The 18213-nt window shown below is 46.8% G+C and overlaps 1 protein-coding gene across 6 annotated transcripts in view; it reads right to left on the bottom strand.

The window, feature by feature from the left end:
• Nucleotides 1–10745: 10745 nt before the first annotated feature.
• The window catches only part of LOC137353314 (cold shock domain-containing protein C2-like), a 93216-nt gene continuing 85748 nt past the window's right edge, over nucleotides 10746–18213 (bottom strand). For all 6 annotated transcript variants that reach the window (XM_068019450.1, XM_068019449.1, XM_068019448.1 and 3 more), the window contains one exon: nucleotides 10746–17746. In XM_068019450.1, coding sequence (XP_067875551.1) covers nucleotides 17584–17746 — 163 coding nt within the window. In that variant the 3' untranslated portion in view covers nucleotides 10746–17583. The remainder of the gene's footprint in view (nucleotides 17747–18213) is intronic.

Genomic DNA, 18213 nt, shown 5'->3' with positions numbered 1-18213 from the left:
GTGTAGGTAGGTGGTAGGGAAATATAGGGACAGGTGGGGATGTTTGGTAGGAATATGGGATTAGTGTAGGATTAGTATAAATGGGTGGTTGATGTTCGGCACAGACTCGGTGGGCCGAAGGGCCTGTTTCAGTGCTGTATCTCTAATCTAATCTAATGAGCAGGAGTAGGCCTTCGAGCCTGCTCCGCCATTCAATGAGATCCTGGCCGATTTTTTTTTTAGAACATTACAGCGCAGTACAGGCCCTTCGGCCCTCGATGTTGCGCCCTCGAATCTACTACTGCTGCAGGCCGGGCGTTCCACGCCCTTACTACTCTCTGAGTAAAGAAACTACCTCTCACATCTGTCCTATATCTATCACCCCTCAACTTGAAGCTATGTCCCCTCGTGTTTGCCATCACCATCCGAGGAAAAAGACGCTCACTATCCACCCTATCTAACCCTCTGATTATCTTATATGTCTCTATTAAGTCACCTCTCCTCCTCCTTCTCTCCAACGAAAACAACCTCAAGTCCCTCAGCCTTTCCTCGTAAGACCTTCCCTCCATACCAGGCAACATCCTAGTAAATCTCCTCTGCACCCTTTCCATAGCTTCCACATCCTTCCTATAATGCGGTGACCAGAACTGCACGCAATACTCCAGGTGCGGTCTCACCAGAGTTTTGTACAGCTGCAGCATGACCTCGTGGCTCCTAAACTCGATCTCCCTACTAATAAAAGCTAACACACCATATGCCTTCTTAACAGCCCTATTAACCTGGGTAGCAACTCTCAGGGATTTATGCACCTGGACACCAAGATCTCTCTGTTCATCTACACTACCAAGAATCTTCCCATTAGCCCAGTACTCTGCATTCCTGTTACTCCTTCCACAGTGAATCACCTCACACTTTTCCGCATTAAACTCCATTTGCCATCTCTCAGCCCAGCTCTGCAGCCTATCTATGTCCCTCTGTACCCTACAACATCCTTCGGCACTATCCACAACTCCACCGACCTTAGTGTCATCTGCAAATTTACTAACCCACCCTTCTACACCCTCTTCCAGGTCATTTATAAAAATGACAAATAGCAATGGCCCCAAAACAGATCCTTGCGGTACACCACTAGTAACTAAACTCCAGGATGAACATTTGCCATCAACCACCACCCTCTGTCTTCTTTCAGCCAGCCAATTTCTGATCCAAAGCTCTAAATCACCTTCAACCCCATACTTCCGTATTTTCTGCAATAGCCTACCGTGGGGAACCTTATCAAACGCCTTACTGAAATCCATATACACCACATCCACTGCTTTACCCTCATCCACCTGTTTGGTCACCTTCTCGAAAAACTCAATAAGGTTTGTGAGGCACGACCTACCCGTCACAAAACCGTGCTGACTATCTCTAATGAACTTATTCTTTTCAAGATGATTATAAATCCTGTCTCTTATAACCTTTTCCAACATTTTACCCACAACCGAAGTAAGGCTCACAGGTCTATAATTACCAGGGCTGTCTCTATTCCCCTTCTTGAACAAGGGGACAACATTTGCTATCCTCCAGTCTTCTGGCACTATTCCTGTTGACAATGACGACATAAAGATCAAGGACAAAGGCTCTGCAATCTCCTCCCTAGCTTCCCAGAGAATCCTAGGATAAATCCCATCTGGCCCAGGGGACTTATCTATTTTCACACTTTCCAAAATTGATAACACCTCCTCCTTGTGAACCTCAATCCCATCTAGTCTAGTAGCCTGAATCTCAGTATTCTCCTCAACAACATTTTCTTTCTCTACTGTAAATACTGACGCAAAATATTCATTTAACACTTCCCCTATCTCCTCTGATTCCACACACAACTTCCCACTACAATCCTTGATTGGCCCTAATCTAACTCTAGTCATTCTTTTATTCCTGATATACCTATAGAAAGCCTTAGGGTTTTCTCTGATCCTATCCGCCAATGACTTCTTGTGTCCTCTCCTTGCTCTTCTTAGCTCTCCCTTTAGATCCTTCCTGGCTAGCTTGTAGCTCTCAAGCGCCCTAACTGAGCCTTCACGTCTCATTCTAACATAAGCCTTCTTCTTCCTCTTGACAAGCGCTTCAACTTCTTTAGTAAACCACGGCTCCCTCGCTCGACAACTTCCTCCCTGCCTCACAGGTACATCCTTATCAAGGACACACAGTAGCTGCTCCTTGAATAAGCTCCACATTTCGATTGTTCCCATCCCCTGCAGTTTCCTTCCCCATCCTACGCATCCTAAATCTTGCCTAATCGCATCATAATTTCCTTTCCCCCAGCTATAATTTTTACCCTGCGGTATATACCTGTCCCTGCCCATCGCTAAGGTAAACCTAACCGAATTGTGATCACTATCACCAAAGTGCTCACCTACATCTAAATCTAACACCTGGCCGGGTTCATTTCCCAGTACCAAATCCAATATGGCATCGCCCCTGGTTGGCCTGTCTACATACTGTCAGAAAACCTTCCTGCACACACTGGACAAAAACTGACCCATCTAAAGTACTCGAACTATAGTATTTCCAGTCGATATTTGGAAAGTTAAAGTCCCCCATAACAACTACCCTGTTACTCTCGCCCCTGTCGAGAATCATCTTCGCTATCCTTTCCTCTACATCTCTGGAACTATTCGGAGGTCTATAAAAGACTCCCAACAGGGTAACCTCACCTCTCCCGTTTCTAACCTCGGCCCATACTACCTCAGTAGACGAGTCCTCAAACGTCCTTTCTGTCGCTGTAATGCTTTCCTTGATTAACAATGCCACACCCCCACCTCTTTTACCATCTTCTCTGTTCTTACTGAAACATCTAAATCCCGGAACCTGCAACATCCATTCCTGCCCCTGCTCTACCCATGTCTCTGAAATGGCCACTACATTGAGATCCCAGGTACCAACCCATGCTGCAAGCTCACCCACCTTATTCCGGATGCTCCTGGCGTTGAAGTAGACACACTTTAAACCAGGTTCTTGCTTGCCAGTGCCCTCTTGCGTCTTTGTAACCATATCCGATCTTCTACTTCAACACCATTTTCCTCCACTATCCCCATATCCCTTGATGTTTTTAATATGTAGAAATCTATCCATCTCTGTCTTGAATATACTCAATGACTGAGCCTCCACAGCCTTTGGACAGAGAATTCCTAAGATTCACCACCCTCTGAGTGAAGAAATTCCTCCTCGTCTCAGTCCTAAATGGCCTACCCCTTATTCTGAGACTGTGTCCCCTGGTTCTAGACTCCCCAGCCAGGAGAAACATCCTTCCTGCATCTACCCTGCCAAGCCCTGTAAGAATATTGCATGTTTGAATGACATAACCTCTCATTCTTCTGAACTCCAGAGAATAAAGGCCCAGTCTATTTAATCTTTCCTCATAGGACAATCCCTCCAACCCAGGAATTAGTTTGGTGAACCTTCGTTGCACTCCCTCTATGGCAAGTATATCTTTCCTTGGGTAAGGAGACCAAAACCGCACCTGATATCTCCTTATATGGCTCAGTGTACGATCTTTTTGATAACGCTCCTGTGAAGCACTTTGGGAGATTTTACAATGTTTAAAGGTGCTATATAAATGCACGTTATTGTTGTTTGAGGAATCCTGCTGCACGTTTGTCAGGCATGGATCAGGAGCTGGCTCAATTCTGCATTGGGGAACCGGCAGTCCAACCAGCTGCTGAGATTTCAAACCTTAAAACCTACTTCATTTTAGTATGAGGCAAATTGCTACTCCATGAAAAGATGCATTTTTATTTACGTGGACCTGGGTTTTACTGGACCTGGGGATTAACTCGACCCGGGTTTTTAACTAGACCCCAAGGTTTATTGGACCCGGGAGTTACTGGCACCGGGTTTTACTGGACTCGGATGTTCATTGGACCTGCATTTTTACTGGACCTGGGTTTTTACTGGACCCAGGGTCTTATTAAACCCGGGGGTTTATTAGGCCCAGTAGATTATTAGGCCTGGATTTTTTCAGGACCCGGGGTTTTATTGGACCCGGGGGTTTATTAGGCCTGGATTTTTACTGGACCCGGGTTTTTACTGGACATGGGTGTTTATTGGACCCGGGGATTTACTGGACTTGGGTGTTTATTGGATCCGAGTTTTTACTGTACTCAGGTGTTTATTGGACCTGGGTTTTTACTGGACTCGGGTGTTTATTGGACCCGTGTTTTTACTGGACATGGGTGTTTATTGGACCCGGGGGTTTACTGGACTCAGGTGTTTATTGGATCTGAGTTTTTACTGTACTCGGGTGTTTATTGGACCTGGGTTTTTACTGGACTCGGGTGTTTATTGGACCCGGGTTTTTACTGGACTCGGGTGTTTATTGGACCTGGGATTTTACTGGACTCGGGTGTTTATTGGATCCGAGTTTTTACTGGATTCAGGTGTTTATTGGACCTGGGATTTTACTGTACTCGGGTGTTTATTGGACCTGGGTTTTTACTGGACTCGTGTGTTTATTGGATCCGGGTTTTTACTGGATTCAGGTGTTTATTGCACCCGGGATTTTCTGGATCCGGGTGTTTATTGGACCCGGGATTTTACTGGACTCGGGTGTTTATTAGACCCAGGATTTTATTGGACCCGGGTTTTTACTGGATCCAGGTGTTTATTGAACCCGGGTTTTTACTGGACTCGGGTATTTATTGGACCGGGATTTTACTGGACTCGGATGTTTATTGGCCCCGAGCTTTTATTGGACCCGGGTTTTTACTGGACCCGGGTGTTTATTTTACCCTGATTTTACTGGACTCGGATGTTTATTGGACCCGAGCTTTTATTGGACCCGGGTTTTTACTGGACCCGGGTGTTTATTTTACCCTGATTTTACTGGACTCGGGTCTTTATTGCACCCGGGTTTTTACTGGATTCAGGTGTTTATTGCACCCGGGATTTTACTGGGTCCGGGTGTTTATTGGACCCCGGGATTTTACTCGACCTGGGTGTTTATTGGACCCGTGTTTTTTACTGGACTCGGCTGTTTATTGGACCCAGGATTTTACTGGACCTGGGTGTTTATTGGATCTGGGTTTTTACTGTACTCGGTTGTTTATTGGATCCGGGTTTTTACTGGACTCGGGTGTTTATTGGATCCAGGGGCTTATTAGACCCGCGGAATTATTGGACCCAGGATTTTACTGAACTGAGTTTCACGAATATCCACAATAAATTTGCTGTTTTCCAGAATTCTCTTCCCTGACAATGTTGGTAATATACAGCTGGATTTTACAATTCTACCTCCAAAAGCAAACAACATTCACCTAAAATCACAGAAAAGGTAAGACCATCACCCAGAGACCTGAGAAACTGAACTGGTGCTCTCTCTCTCAGTGATGGAAGCCGCTGTCTCTCAAACCTCCTGTGGCAGTCTTCAGGGAGGGAGTGTCACATGTTTCCAATGAGAGCAATGAGTTAACTGGGATGGGCAATGTTTACAAGCAGCTTGGCCTACTGCAGGGACAGCAGTGTGCTGAGAGGGTGTTTGCTTTTTCAGGCATTGATGAGGTCAGAAAGAAATTGAAGTCTTGTTTACTGCCCAACCTGAATTCTCCAACTGGTTAATTAAGTCTGCATCGATCTAAGAGGGAGTCAAGCCTGGCACGGTGGCAAGAGAGCAGGAAGGCCGAGCAGGACTTTGAAGGGTTGGGGTAGGGAATTGGGAGGTCCACGATCACAGTCCTGAATGCCGTTCCTGATTTTCGTCAGAATTTTTAGTTGTAGTTTAAGCTAGACATTGTCACGGGTTCGGTACAGTCCTGTATGCAGACCTCACATCCATGCCACAAAGTGCATTTTAACTTCAATGGAAAAGAAAATGGAGCGCAGTGAAAAGCAGGCTGCTGATTTGCTCTGAGCCCATTTTGCACGACTGATGCAGACCAATTTCACCCCTTCTGTCAACTATAGAGCAGTAAATTTGCGGTGGGGAAAAGAATGCAAAGCATCAGTAGGGATGATATCAATAATCAGTTGGAAGGGTGAGGCTTGATAGAAAAAGGCTTCAGAAAAGAGGTCTAGTTTGCCAAACCTGATCCTGTGATACTTGATACTGTGGTATCGTAGCTCAGTGAGATTTGGTAGATGTCATCCATTTGGAGTTCCAAAAAGATTTTGATAAAATGTTATGTAAGGAACTTAAGTCCGTTGATGGATTGCAAATTGGCTCAAGTTGGGTAGAGAGTGGGCAGGTTTTAGGTAGAGCTGCTGCCAGACAGGTTGCGGTCACCAGTGGGCTGGGCCAGTGCTGATTGGTGTAACCTCCGTTTTTTATTATTGATCTGGAGCAGGACGTAGATAGTACAGTTGTTAAATATGCGGTAGAGTCAGGATTTTAGAAGAAGTCAAATTGGACAAGTTTGCCCAAAGCTGGCAAATGTTCCTCAGTGTAGTTAATCGTGTGACAGATGTCGGGTTGATAGTACAAGTGAGAAGCAGGCTGAATATAGGAAGTTCAGAGGGGAAGTGAAAAATGAATTGAGAGAAGCAAGGAGAGAGTATGAGTAGAGACTAGCAGCTAACATAAAAGGGAATCCAAAAGTCTTCTATAGGCAAAAAATAGTAGGAGATGGTGGTAAAAGGAGAAGTGGGCCTGATGACTGGAGCATTGCCAGTGTTACACCGTTGTTCATAAAGGGTGTAAGGATAAGTTCAACAACTACAGGCCAGTCATTATAACCTCGGTGCTGGGAAAGCTTTTAGAAACGATAATCCAGGACAAAATTAACAGTCGCTTTGCAAATGTGGATTAATGAAGGGAAGGCGGCACAAATTTAAGAAGGGCAAATTGCGTTTCCCGAACTTGATTGAGTTTTGTGATGAGTTAACAGAGAGAATTGCTGAGCGTGATGCTGAGTGACAGGAAACAGAGAGTAGTGCTAAGCGGTTGTTTTGCAGACTAGAAGAAGGTATCTAGGGGTGTTCCCCCGGGGTCAGTCTTCAGACCACTGCTTTACTTGATCTATGTTAATGACCTCGACTTGGGTGCGCAGGGCACAGTGATGGACTTGAAGAGGACATAGACAGGCTGGTGGAATGGGCGGACACGTGGCAGATGAAATTTAATGCAGAGAAGTGTGAAGTGATACATTTTGGTAGGAAGAACGAGGAGAGGCAATACAAAATAAAGGATACAATTCTAAAGGTGCAGGAGCAGAGGGACCTGGCGGTATATGTGCACAGATCATTGAAACTGGCTGGGCAGTTTGAGGAAGCGCTTAATAAGGCATACGGGATCCTGGGCTTTAGAAATAGAGGCATAGAGTACATAGAGTTATGGTGAACCTTTATAAAACACTGATTCGACCTCAACCGCAGTATTGTGTCCAATTCTGGGCACCACACTTTAGGAAGGATGTGAAGGCATTAGAGAGGATGAAGAAAAGATTTTTGAGGATGGTTCTAGGGATGAGGGACTTCAGTTACATGGATAGATTGGAGAAGCTGGGGCCGTTCCCCTTAGAGAAGGTTGAGAGGAGATTTGATAGAAGTGTTCAAAATCATGAGGGGTCCAGACAGAGCAGATCAGGAAGAAACTGTCCCCATTGGTGGGAGGGTCGAGAACCAGAAGACACCGATTTAAGGCGAATGGCAAAAGGACTAAAGGCGACGTGAGGAAAAACTTTTTGATGCAGCGAGTGCTTAGGATCTGGAATGTACTGCCTGAGAGTGTGGTGGAGGCAGATGCAATTATGGCTTTCAAAAGAGAATTGGACAATTATCTGAAGAGAAATAAAATTTACAGGGAAAAGGCGGGGAGTGGGACTCGCTGAGTTGCTCTTGCAGACAGCTGGCACGGACACGACATAACGCCTCCTTTTGTGCTGTAACCATTCTATGATTCTAAGCCTTTTCTTGTTGGAGTTGGTTCCAATCAGTATCAATAGTAGGATGCTGGGACCTCCTCCAACTGGCCAAGCCCTCAACTGCCAGGCTGGATGGTGAGTGAAGGACTAGTCATTCATGGAGGATCTCACTGGCAATTCCAATCCTGTCCTCTCCCTGTGTCCATTAGGACTCTCCAGATCGTGAGCGGGAGCAGGAACAGGAACCTGAATTGTTTCTCCCCCTCCACAATTCTGCAAGGACTGAGGACAATTGTCGCATCCCAATGAGTGCCCCACTTTTTTTTTGTTCATTCGTGAGATGTGGGCAAGACCAGCATTTATTACCCATCCCTAATTGCCCTCAAAAAGGTGGTGGTGAGCCACCTAGTTGAACCACTGCAGTCCATCTGATGCGGGTACACTCACAGTGCTGTTAGGAAGGGAGTTCCAGGATTTTGACCCAGTGACAGTGAAGGAACGGCGATATAGTTCCAAGTCAGGATGGTGTGTGACTTCTTGCAGGCGGTGGTGGTGTTCCCATGCATCTGCTGCCCTTGTCCTTCTAGGTGGTAGAGGTCACGGGGTTTAGAAGGTGCTGTCGAAGGAGCCTTGGTGCATCTTGTAGATGGTGCACACTGCTGCCACTGTGCGTTGGTGTTTGAGGGAATGAATGTTTAGAATGGTGGATGGGGTGCCAGTCAAGCGGGCTGCTTTCTCCTGGATATTGAGCCTGGCCTCTCCTGGGCTATATGTTCCCATCCATCTACCAATGGATCCGAGGTGGGAGATTTGGAGTCAACATTAAAAAGTAATCCTCGCTTTTCTCAGGGCAAAACACAACTTGATGACACGGAGTGTTAAATTATTCATGATGCAAATGAAAGGATAGTGCCTTTCAGGAGGAAGCTTTCTGCGACGCCTGTCCTGTCCCTTTAATAGAGAACACAGCCCGTACCAGCTGGCTTAAAAAGGCAATTAGTCTCCCGCGGACTGAATCGAATTTTAATTTTAATGAATTGTGGAATATAAATCACACAGTCTTACACTGCCAAAGCTATCCATGGGGGAGGAAGGGAGAACATTCCAGAAGGCACAAGTTACCATGGTAACTACAACATAGAAATGGATTACATGACAATGACCTGTTAATGATATGGGCACTGCTGGATTTTTAACTTTGTGTGTGTGTGTATACGAGTGTGTATATCTGGTAGCATGTATATGGGAGTGTGTACATAAAAGCTTATGGCAGGTAAAAGGGGAGCATTGTTGCTTTGTGATATCGCCAAGGAAAATGTCATTTGTCCTTAATCGTTGACATCCTTTAGCATATCAGGTATTAAGCAGAGCTGTGATCCGGATAATGTGTATCGTTATAAGTAATAGTTTTGTTATTGTCAGTCTGAATACACAGGTACCACGATGAAAAGTAATGTCCATTCAGCATCTTTGTTACATTGGACAAATAAATGGCAGGCTGGAATTTTATGTAGGCGGCAGGGGTTGTCACTGAGGACAGCAGCCCGACCCCAGGAGCTGCCCGCCACTGCTGGGGCTGCATCTGTAGGATGAGGACACACTGTGAGGGCGCGTGGTCATCAATCAGGTAAGTGGGGTCTGGGGGCGCCAGGGCCAGTCAGGCAGGCCCCAGTGAGTTGTGATGGGGTGGGGGGGGGGCGGAGAATTGGTTCGCAGAGGGATGGTGGCGCTGTTGCAGTTGGGGTGGCCATTGCCGCTGGGGTCAAAGAGTGCCCACAAAGAAGGGTTCCCCTCCCCCCTCTACCTAGCGCCCGCTGGGTGGCCATCGGGTTTCATTGGACAGGCTCCCCAGCAACTGGTAAAATGCCAGCAGAGGCAAGAAGAGGCCTTTAATTGGCCACTGCAGTGGCTCAATTGGGCTCCGGGCAGGCTGTCTGTCACCTTTCCCATCGCTGACAAAGTGGCATAGCAGCAGGATGATGCCAGGCGTACCATCAACTAACTCAGGGATTGAAACTTTAACCATTCTGAAACTTTTGTGCCATTGTGCCTGCTGTTGGTGAAGGGTCATCATAGGTGGTCCAATCGGCCAGACCAGGAGAATAATTCCCTCTTCAATTGAGAAGAGCATGATTCCCAGGTAGAATTAATGGACAGAGCACTCGGGGAGTAGTATTGCATTTTATTGATTGTTTCCTTGGCAATAACTATCACTCATCCATAACCCATTATTGCTTCCAATTATTCCTGATTCCAGTGTCCATTCAGCATGAACCGTGAATATTAACAATGCAGATTAGCACAATTTGACATAACACCAGGCAGCTAGATCTCAACCCCAAAAGAAAAAGCAGAACTTGGGGGGCAGTGGGGTAACACGGCATTACGCAGTGCCGTGTCTGGAATGGGAATGATTCATCCTACAGCTGATGAAAGTGTTAAGGTGACCCCCTCAAACACAGTCCTCCCCCCCCCTCACCATTCCTGGGTACAGTCCCATGGGAACCAGTTGCTCTCAGTTACCTCAAACAAGTCGTCATTGTTCATTAGTGAGACACAGCAGTGAAAGTCAGCACCACAAACCGGTTTAATTGGATCTTCATCCAACACCCACAGTGTGGGGGTGGGGACGTGGGCTGCCATTGGATTATAGAACTAGAGGTGGGGAGCCTCTGGCAGGTAAAGTTCGTCACTGACAACACCAGCATCTATTGCCCCGGAGAAGGTGGCCGTGAGCCACTTTCTTGAATACAACTGAGTGGCTTGTGACGCCATTTCAGACACCAGTTATTGCAGTAAGTCTGGAATCACACATAGGCCAGACCAGGTCAGGGAACCAGATGGGTTTTTACAACAAGCCAGTAATTTCATTATCACCATTACTGATACTAGTTTTTCCTCCCCCCCACCCCCCCCCCCCACTGGATTTATTTAATTAACTGAATTTAAAGTCCCCAGGGGCCATGGTGGGATTTGAACTCATGTTGCGAGATCAGTAGTCTAAGTCTCTGGATTACTAGCCCAGTAACATAACCACCGTGCTGCTGTTTGCCTGCCTTAGCCCAAACTGCTCAACTGACGCCGTATGCCGATCAGGGATCGACCCGGCTCTCTCTGCCTTTTGGAGATTTTCTATTCCCCAAATTCACGGATGGGGCTGAATTTTAAATGTTCCTGAAGGTTTCAGGAAGCCTAGGATGGAGTAACTGGCCCCAGTAACCACCCCAGCTCCCTCGTCTCACATCACTCTGGCGCTGCCACGCACTGTTTTGCAGCATGATTTAATCTTTTCCTTTCCCGCGTCGTCTCCCCGGCAACCAAAGCTTTTAAACAGGTTCCTTTAAACAGTTGAAGTTGTGTCTCAGAATTGTCTTTCTCAGCAATTCAGGGTTAGAGTTGCCAAACCTCCCAGATTGGGCTGCAGTCTCCAGGAGCTGAAAGTTAATCTCCAGATCACAGCCACAAACAACACTCTGGGTGACAAAGCAAGCGGGGCATTAAACAAAGTTGTGTGTTTTTCATTTTCTGTGAACATTTTCACTTATTAGTTGTAAAAGTATTGGAGTTGGGGTGAAAAGACATTCAAGATTAATCAAACTGGGTAACGACGAGTCTGTTCCCTTTCCCATTGGCTGTGCGCCCGGAGGATGGGCCAATGGCAGGAGTGTGGGGGAGGGGGAAGCAGGTCGCAGCATGAGGTCACATGATGAAACCTCCAGGAAGACACCCAATCAGAGTTGGCAATCCTGCCAACCCGTGCACTCACATCAGTGTCTTTCTCAGGCTGCGAGGAGTGCCCTTTACGGCCGGGACCTTTAGCGATCAACAGCTGGTGGGTCACCCGTCCTGGGGCACATGAAGTGAACGAATGTCAAGAAAATCTTTCCACCCACATCATGGCTCCACGAGACAGTCAAACCTTGGAAACAAGCCTCCCATTCTCTGCAGCATTTACCCTAGTGACTCACTCACATGGTTAAACACAGAACCCAACACCTCAAAGAGAGTTCACAACACAGACCGATATTGGACATCAATACCTTCCAGACAAATTGAAAAAATCAACTTCATACTTTCAGGAGCAGACAATGTGTGCACAAAACACCTGGGTATAGTCCAGATAGACTCACTTCCTGTATCCAGCAAATGGTTACTGTGTTTATCAGGTTAACTCTGTTCGCAGAGTCTGAGTTCTAGAAGATTCTTCTTTAAGTTTATGTTTAGGCTCCATAAGGAAGGGATATAGGTGCGGGAGAACGGAACACATTCTCAAATCAGATACTTTGCTTCTGTTTCAAACACTCCCATGTCAAATATAATAACATGGTGAGATACAGAGTAAAGCTCCTTCTAACCTGTCCCATCAAACACTCCCAGAACAGGCACAGCACGATGCTTGAGGCCTTCCGCGACCGGTGGGCACCACAGGGACTGGAGTGCATTGTCAACGCCGAGAATGGCATTTTAATTTGAGTCTTTTGTTTATTTATCTGTTTTTAATAAAGTTATTTTAAAAATATGTATATAAAGGGGGCCAGAGGAATAAAGGCCCCCTCGACATGAAATATATAAAAGGGGCCTGGGGTATAAAGGCCACCTTATAAAAAAAATGGTGTTAGAGAAAAAAAAAACAGGATTGACTGGGCAATCTGGAGCACTTCCTGCTTGCAATCAGGGGGAGCAGCTGCACCTGTGCTGCTGCAAAAAAGAAAAAAAAAACGGGGTTAGATACAGAGTAAAGCTCCCTCTACACTGTCCCCATCAAACACTCCCAGGGCAGGTATAGCACGGGATTAGATATAGGCCTTCCGCGACCGGTGGGCACCACAGGGACTGGAGTGCATCATTGAAGCTAAGAATGGCATTTTACTTTGAGTTTTGTTTTTTTTTAATTCTGAAAGTTATTTTAAAATGTTTATAAAGGGGGCCTGGGGAATATAGGCCCCCTCGGCAAATAATACATAAAAGGGGCTTGGGGTATAGAGGCTACCAAAAAAAAACAGGGTAGTGAAAAAAAACAGGGGGGGGGGGGTCAGATACAGAAAAAGAAAAAAAAGGGGAAAAAAACGTGGTTATATACAGAGTAAAGCCAACAAAAGAAAAAAAATGGGTTAGATACAGAGTAAAGCTCCCTCTACACTGTCCCAATAATGGGCCTCAGCCCCACCCTGCAAGGCCAATCCCCTTTCTGTGCTGCCGTGCGCACTTCCCATTTGTCACAGCAGTCATCCTGTGGCCAGTTTAGCTCAGTGCAGAATTCAAGGTCTGTTCCCAATGTAGCCCACCCAGGCAAAGAAAGGAAAAAGAAGAAAAATGGGGTTATATCCAGAGTAAAGCTCCCTCTACACTGTCCAATCAAACACTCCCAGGACAGGTACAGCACAGGGTTAGATACAGAGTAAAGCTCCCTCGACACTGTCCAATCAAACACTCCCAGGACAGGTACAGCACGGGGTTAGATACATCTGAAGGGGCTGCTCCTCAAATTCTGGCTGCACTTCAGTCCCACGCTCCTGATCTTTGGACACCCAGTTCGGAGGGGCTTGGGCCGGGAGGAGGATCTCCTCGTCGGTCTGCTCCTGGGCCTGGCCAAGGTGGCAATTCACAGGTCCAGGTTGCGGGCCGTCGGGGGGTCCGTCCTCCCCGATTGCCTGCCCCTCTTCCGCGGTTACGTTCGCGCCCGGGTGTCCCTGGAAAAGGAGCATGCGGTGTCCGCCGGTACGCTTGAGGCCTTCCGCGACCGGTGGGCACCGCAGGGACTGGAGTGCATTGTCGACGCCGAGAATGGCATTTTAATTTGAGTTTTTTGTTTATTTATCTGGTTTTAATAAAGTTATTTTAAAAATATAAGTGTGTATATAAAGGGGGCCTGAGGAATAAAGGCCCCCTCGACATAAAAAATATATAAAGGGGGCCTGAGGAATAAAGGCCCCCTCGACATAAAAAATATATAAAAGGTGCCTGGGGTATAAAGGTCACCTTAAAAAAAAAGACAAAAACAAAAAAAAAAAGAGAAAAAAAAAAAAACGGTGGTTATATACAGAGTAAAGCTCCCTCGACACTGTCCAATCAAACACTCCCAGGACAGGTACAGCACGGGGTTAGATACATCTGAAGGGGCTGCTCCTCAAATTCTGGCTGCACTTCAGTCCCACGCTCCTGATCTTTGGACACCCAGTGCGGAGGGGCTTGGGCCGGGAGGAGGATCTCCTCGTCGGTCTGCTCCTGGGCCTGGCCAAGGTGGCAATTCACAGGTCCAGGTTGCGGGCCGTCGGGGGTTCCGTCCTCCCCGATTGCCTGCCCCTCTTCCGCGGTTACGTTCGCGCCCGGGTGTCCCTGGAGAAGGAGCATGCGGTGTACGCCGGTACGCTTGAGGCCTTCCGCGACCGGTGGGCACCGCAGGGACTGGAGTGCATTGTCGACGCCGAGAATGGCAATTTAATTTGAGTTTTTGTTGATTTATCTGGTCTTAAATAAAGTTAAAAAAAAAAATGGGGTTAGATACAGGCTCAGATTCCGCCCCAGGCCTGGTTTCAAGCCTCAGCTCAGGATGTGCCTCAGCATCAGATATTATTTATGTTCTGATGAAAGGACACGGACCTGAAACATTGGGCTGGATTTTACCTTAGGCGGATGGGAATTCGCCACCGACGTGAAAGCCGGTGGCGAACCCGCTTCTGCCTAGCCCGGGGATCCGTCCCACATTTTACGGGTCCCCGGGCTTTAATTGTCCAGAGGTGAGACTTCCACCCACTTGAGGGAGGAGGTGCCGCCTCAGTGAGCTGCCGGCCAATCAGCGGGCCGGCAGCTCTTAGTCCCTGCAGTAGGGGTTGCCTCACCAGGTGAATCGGTCCTTCCTTGGTGAGGCTAGAGTGGTTGTTTGGGGTGAGGGGGTGGGTTAGGAAGCGTGGACGGCCAATCGGGCACCCTGTGCCCGACTGCCATGGCCCCCCACCCCACCCCCAGGGCGCGGAAAGGCCGGCAGCTATCGCTGGGCATGTCGACTTGCCATGGGTGAAATACCTGTGGAGGCAGGCGAGGGCCCTTAAGTGGCCGTTAAGTTGCCACTTAAGGGCCTTGATTGGCCTTGGGCGGGTGTACACCCCACCCTGCCCGACGCCGCTAACTTGGCCAGAGGCAGAAGAGGGGCAGGTAGGCCTCCGGGAGCCTCCTGCTCAATTTTACACCGTCCCCACGCTACCATCCGACCCGCTGGGGTGGCGTAAAATTCACCCCATTAACTTTGCTTCTGTCTCCATGGATGCTGCCAGACCTGCTGAGTATTTCCAGCACTTTCTGTTTTTATTTCCGATTTCCGGCATCCACAGTATTTTGCTCTTATTTATGTCAGGCCTGGTCTATACAATAAGTTATATACTTTTGAAGATTTCCCTGAAATATTTACCATTTTGAAACCAAAGAAGCTGCAACTGTTTCACCAGAAAATGCCCAAGTTACGGAAAGTCAAAGCATCCCAACACACTTTCCGGCATTGTTGGGGTTGTTGGATGGGAACCAGCAGAAGGGAATCTGGCTGATCTATCAAAAACTTGGGAAAAAGGAGAGTTGCTAAGCACAGTTCTAGCATTCCAGCTACCAGTCTAGTTGTGTCCAGATTGTGGGGAGAGGGGGATTGAACCCAGGTCCTGCTTGGCAACTGAGCTAATGTAAAGCCCACAGTGGGCTGTGCTTCACTGACTGAGCCATGGGGAGCAGCTAGAATTCTTTTGTGCCAAATCTCCACCATCACCGCAGCAGAATCGGCAGCTCCCTGCTTTTGGATTGCCAATTCTGGTTGGCGGTATTCCTGGAGTTTTCACCTAACCTTCCCTGCCCAGTCAAACAGCCGTAATACCGACTTCTCCAATATTTTTCGAGATGAAGAAAATGACCATTGTTTTACGTCCCTATGATTTTTCTCCCTTGTGTTGCTCTCAGCGTGTGTCCTGGAGATTAACCTTCCATTCCTGGAGACTCCAGAACATTCCTGGAAGGTTTGGCATCCCCCATCCTGCATTTCTGCTTCAGAATTCTACCCAGCTCCAGCATGTCATTGAAAACATTTGGAAAAAAAACTGTGTGAAGCAGCAAAAGAAAAGTGAAAAAGTCACAGAAAGAAGCATTGGAATAAACACAGGAACAAGAGAGGCTACATATCAAACACTGTCATATTGGAATGTGTACACATATCAGAATAAATTATTCTAGCCAAATAAGGACAGTAAAACAAGAAATTGATAATCATTCACTTGCCTACATCACAATGCTTATCACCCCAATGACATCACTCCGCAATGATAATTGTAAATGGATCAACAGCAAAGTAAATCTTCCACCAATGAGACAGTGTGGTAAACAGATAGGCAGCTGTAAACAGAACTAGAATCTCAAGGGGGTCAAAGTTATTTTAATACGTGTCATAAACAATGGCTGATGTTTTTATTTAGAGCATCAGAGCCTTCGAGTGTCGCACTGTAAATAAATGACTGAGCCAAAAGCCTGAGGCCTTCGCACACTCCTGTGTATGACTGAGCCAAAAGCCTGAGGCCTTTGCACACTCCCGTAAATAACTGAGCCAAAAGCCTGAGGCCTTCGCACACTCCTGTAAATAACTGGCCAAGAAGCCTGAGGCCTTCTGTAAATGACAGAACCAAAAGCCTGAGGACATTTAACCTCCCCCACTCCAGTGTCCCAACAAGAGGTTTGATCTGAATTTAAAAGCACTTTTAGGTGGTAGTCCCTGTTTTGTGGGAGTGTTACAATTCCCGCCTGTCTGGTCCTGCCTGTTCCATCCAGCTCCCTGCTCCATCAGGCAAAAGCAGAGATGACTAAATTGCTAAAGACCTACAAAAAAAAAGGGTCTCCAGTCCCACCAGAAATGGATATTGCAGGCGGTGGGAGAAACGACATTTTCCATTGGCTTGTACATATATATTTATACAGTCTTCATTGACTAGGCTTTTATTCTATTGAGTCTAGAGGGTTAAGATGTGATCTAATTAAAGTGTTTAGGATAATTAAAGAATGAGATAGGGTAGATAGAGAGAAACTATTTCCTCTGGTGGGGAGAGTCCAGAAGGGGGCAGAACCTTAAAGTGAGAGACAGGCCGTTCAGGGGTGATGTCCGGAAGCACGTTTTCACACAAAGGAGAGTGGAAATCTGGAACTCTCTCCCGCAAAAAGCTGTTGAGCCTGGGGGCCAAGTGAAAATTTCAAAGCTGAGATTGACCAATTTTTGTTGGGCAAGAGGATTAAGGGTTATGGAAGGAACCAAGGTGGGTAGATGGAGTTGAGATACAGATCAGCCATTATGTTATTGAATGGCGTGGAACAGGCTCGAGGGGCCGAATGTCCTCCTTCTGTTCCTGTGTTCTGTGACAAGGTCATCTTAAAATTAAAATTCTGTGACGGAAAAGAAATAGATGGGTTCCACCCCATGAATGGAATTTATTTGCCTTCAAGGTGAATTCAACCGAATGTTATGATCCAAAAAGCTTAAAATTAGGCAGGAATATTTCATAGCCAGTGTCGTAAGTGAATTTTAGTGAAAATAAAATGTGTAGCTATAGTCACTCCCCCTTTCCCACCCTGTAGAAACTTGGTTTTGCTTTGGATATAATCCTTTTTCAAAGCTGAAACCTTTAAAGTCTACGACAATACACAGCTCACAAATCACATATCCTTCCCCACAATTATTGTTTTGTTTTTTTTGTTTCATTTGAAAAGACCCAGTTGATGGGGCTCAAACCCTCAGCCCTGGCCTCCCTCAGGAGTTGACAATTTGCCCAGACCAGGTCTCGTGCTTGGTCCCCGGTGCCAGGTGGGTGATGACCACCTCGACTGCTTGGTACTTCAGATTCTTCGGTGGGACGGCACAGACCTTGTACGTGACTTCATCTCCTTCCACTGGCACGTACTCCCCCTCAATGCTTGGAGAAAGAAAGACGGAAAGATAGGTCAAAGGGTTCCACTCAGAGTGGCATCCATGAACAAATAGCAAGAGGAATGTTTTTCAGAGGCAGCTCGTGAAGGGACGGTACATCGCCCTGTTCTCCACTGGAAGCTTTGAGAATTTACTGATCTCTGACAGACAGATTTGCATTTATCTAGCACCTTTCAGGACCTCAGGAGGTCCCAAAGTACCTTACAGCCAATGAAGTACTTTTGAAGTGTAGTCACTGTTGTAATATGGAAAACACAGCAGCCATTGTGCACACAGCAAGCTCCCACATGCAGGCAATGTGGTAACAACCAGACAATCTGTTTTTGTGATGTTGGTTAAGGGATATTGACCAAGACACCTCCCCTACTCTTCTCTGAAATACTACCATGGGATCTTTTACAGCCACCACCTGAGACAGTGGTTGGGGCCTTACTTTAAAATCTCATCTGACTG

This window comes from Heterodontus francisci, chromosome 41, assembly GCF_036365525.1.
Source record: "Heterodontus francisci isolate sHetFra1 chromosome 41, sHetFra1.hap1, whole genome shotgun sequence".
In the NCBI taxonomy this organism is placed as follows: Eukaryota; Metazoa; Chordata; class Chondrichthyes; order Heterodontiformes; family Heterodontidae; genus Heterodontus; species Heterodontus francisci.
The sequence above is the reverse complement of the archived record's forward strand: the minus strand, read 5'-3'. Positions and strand labels throughout refer to the sequence as shown.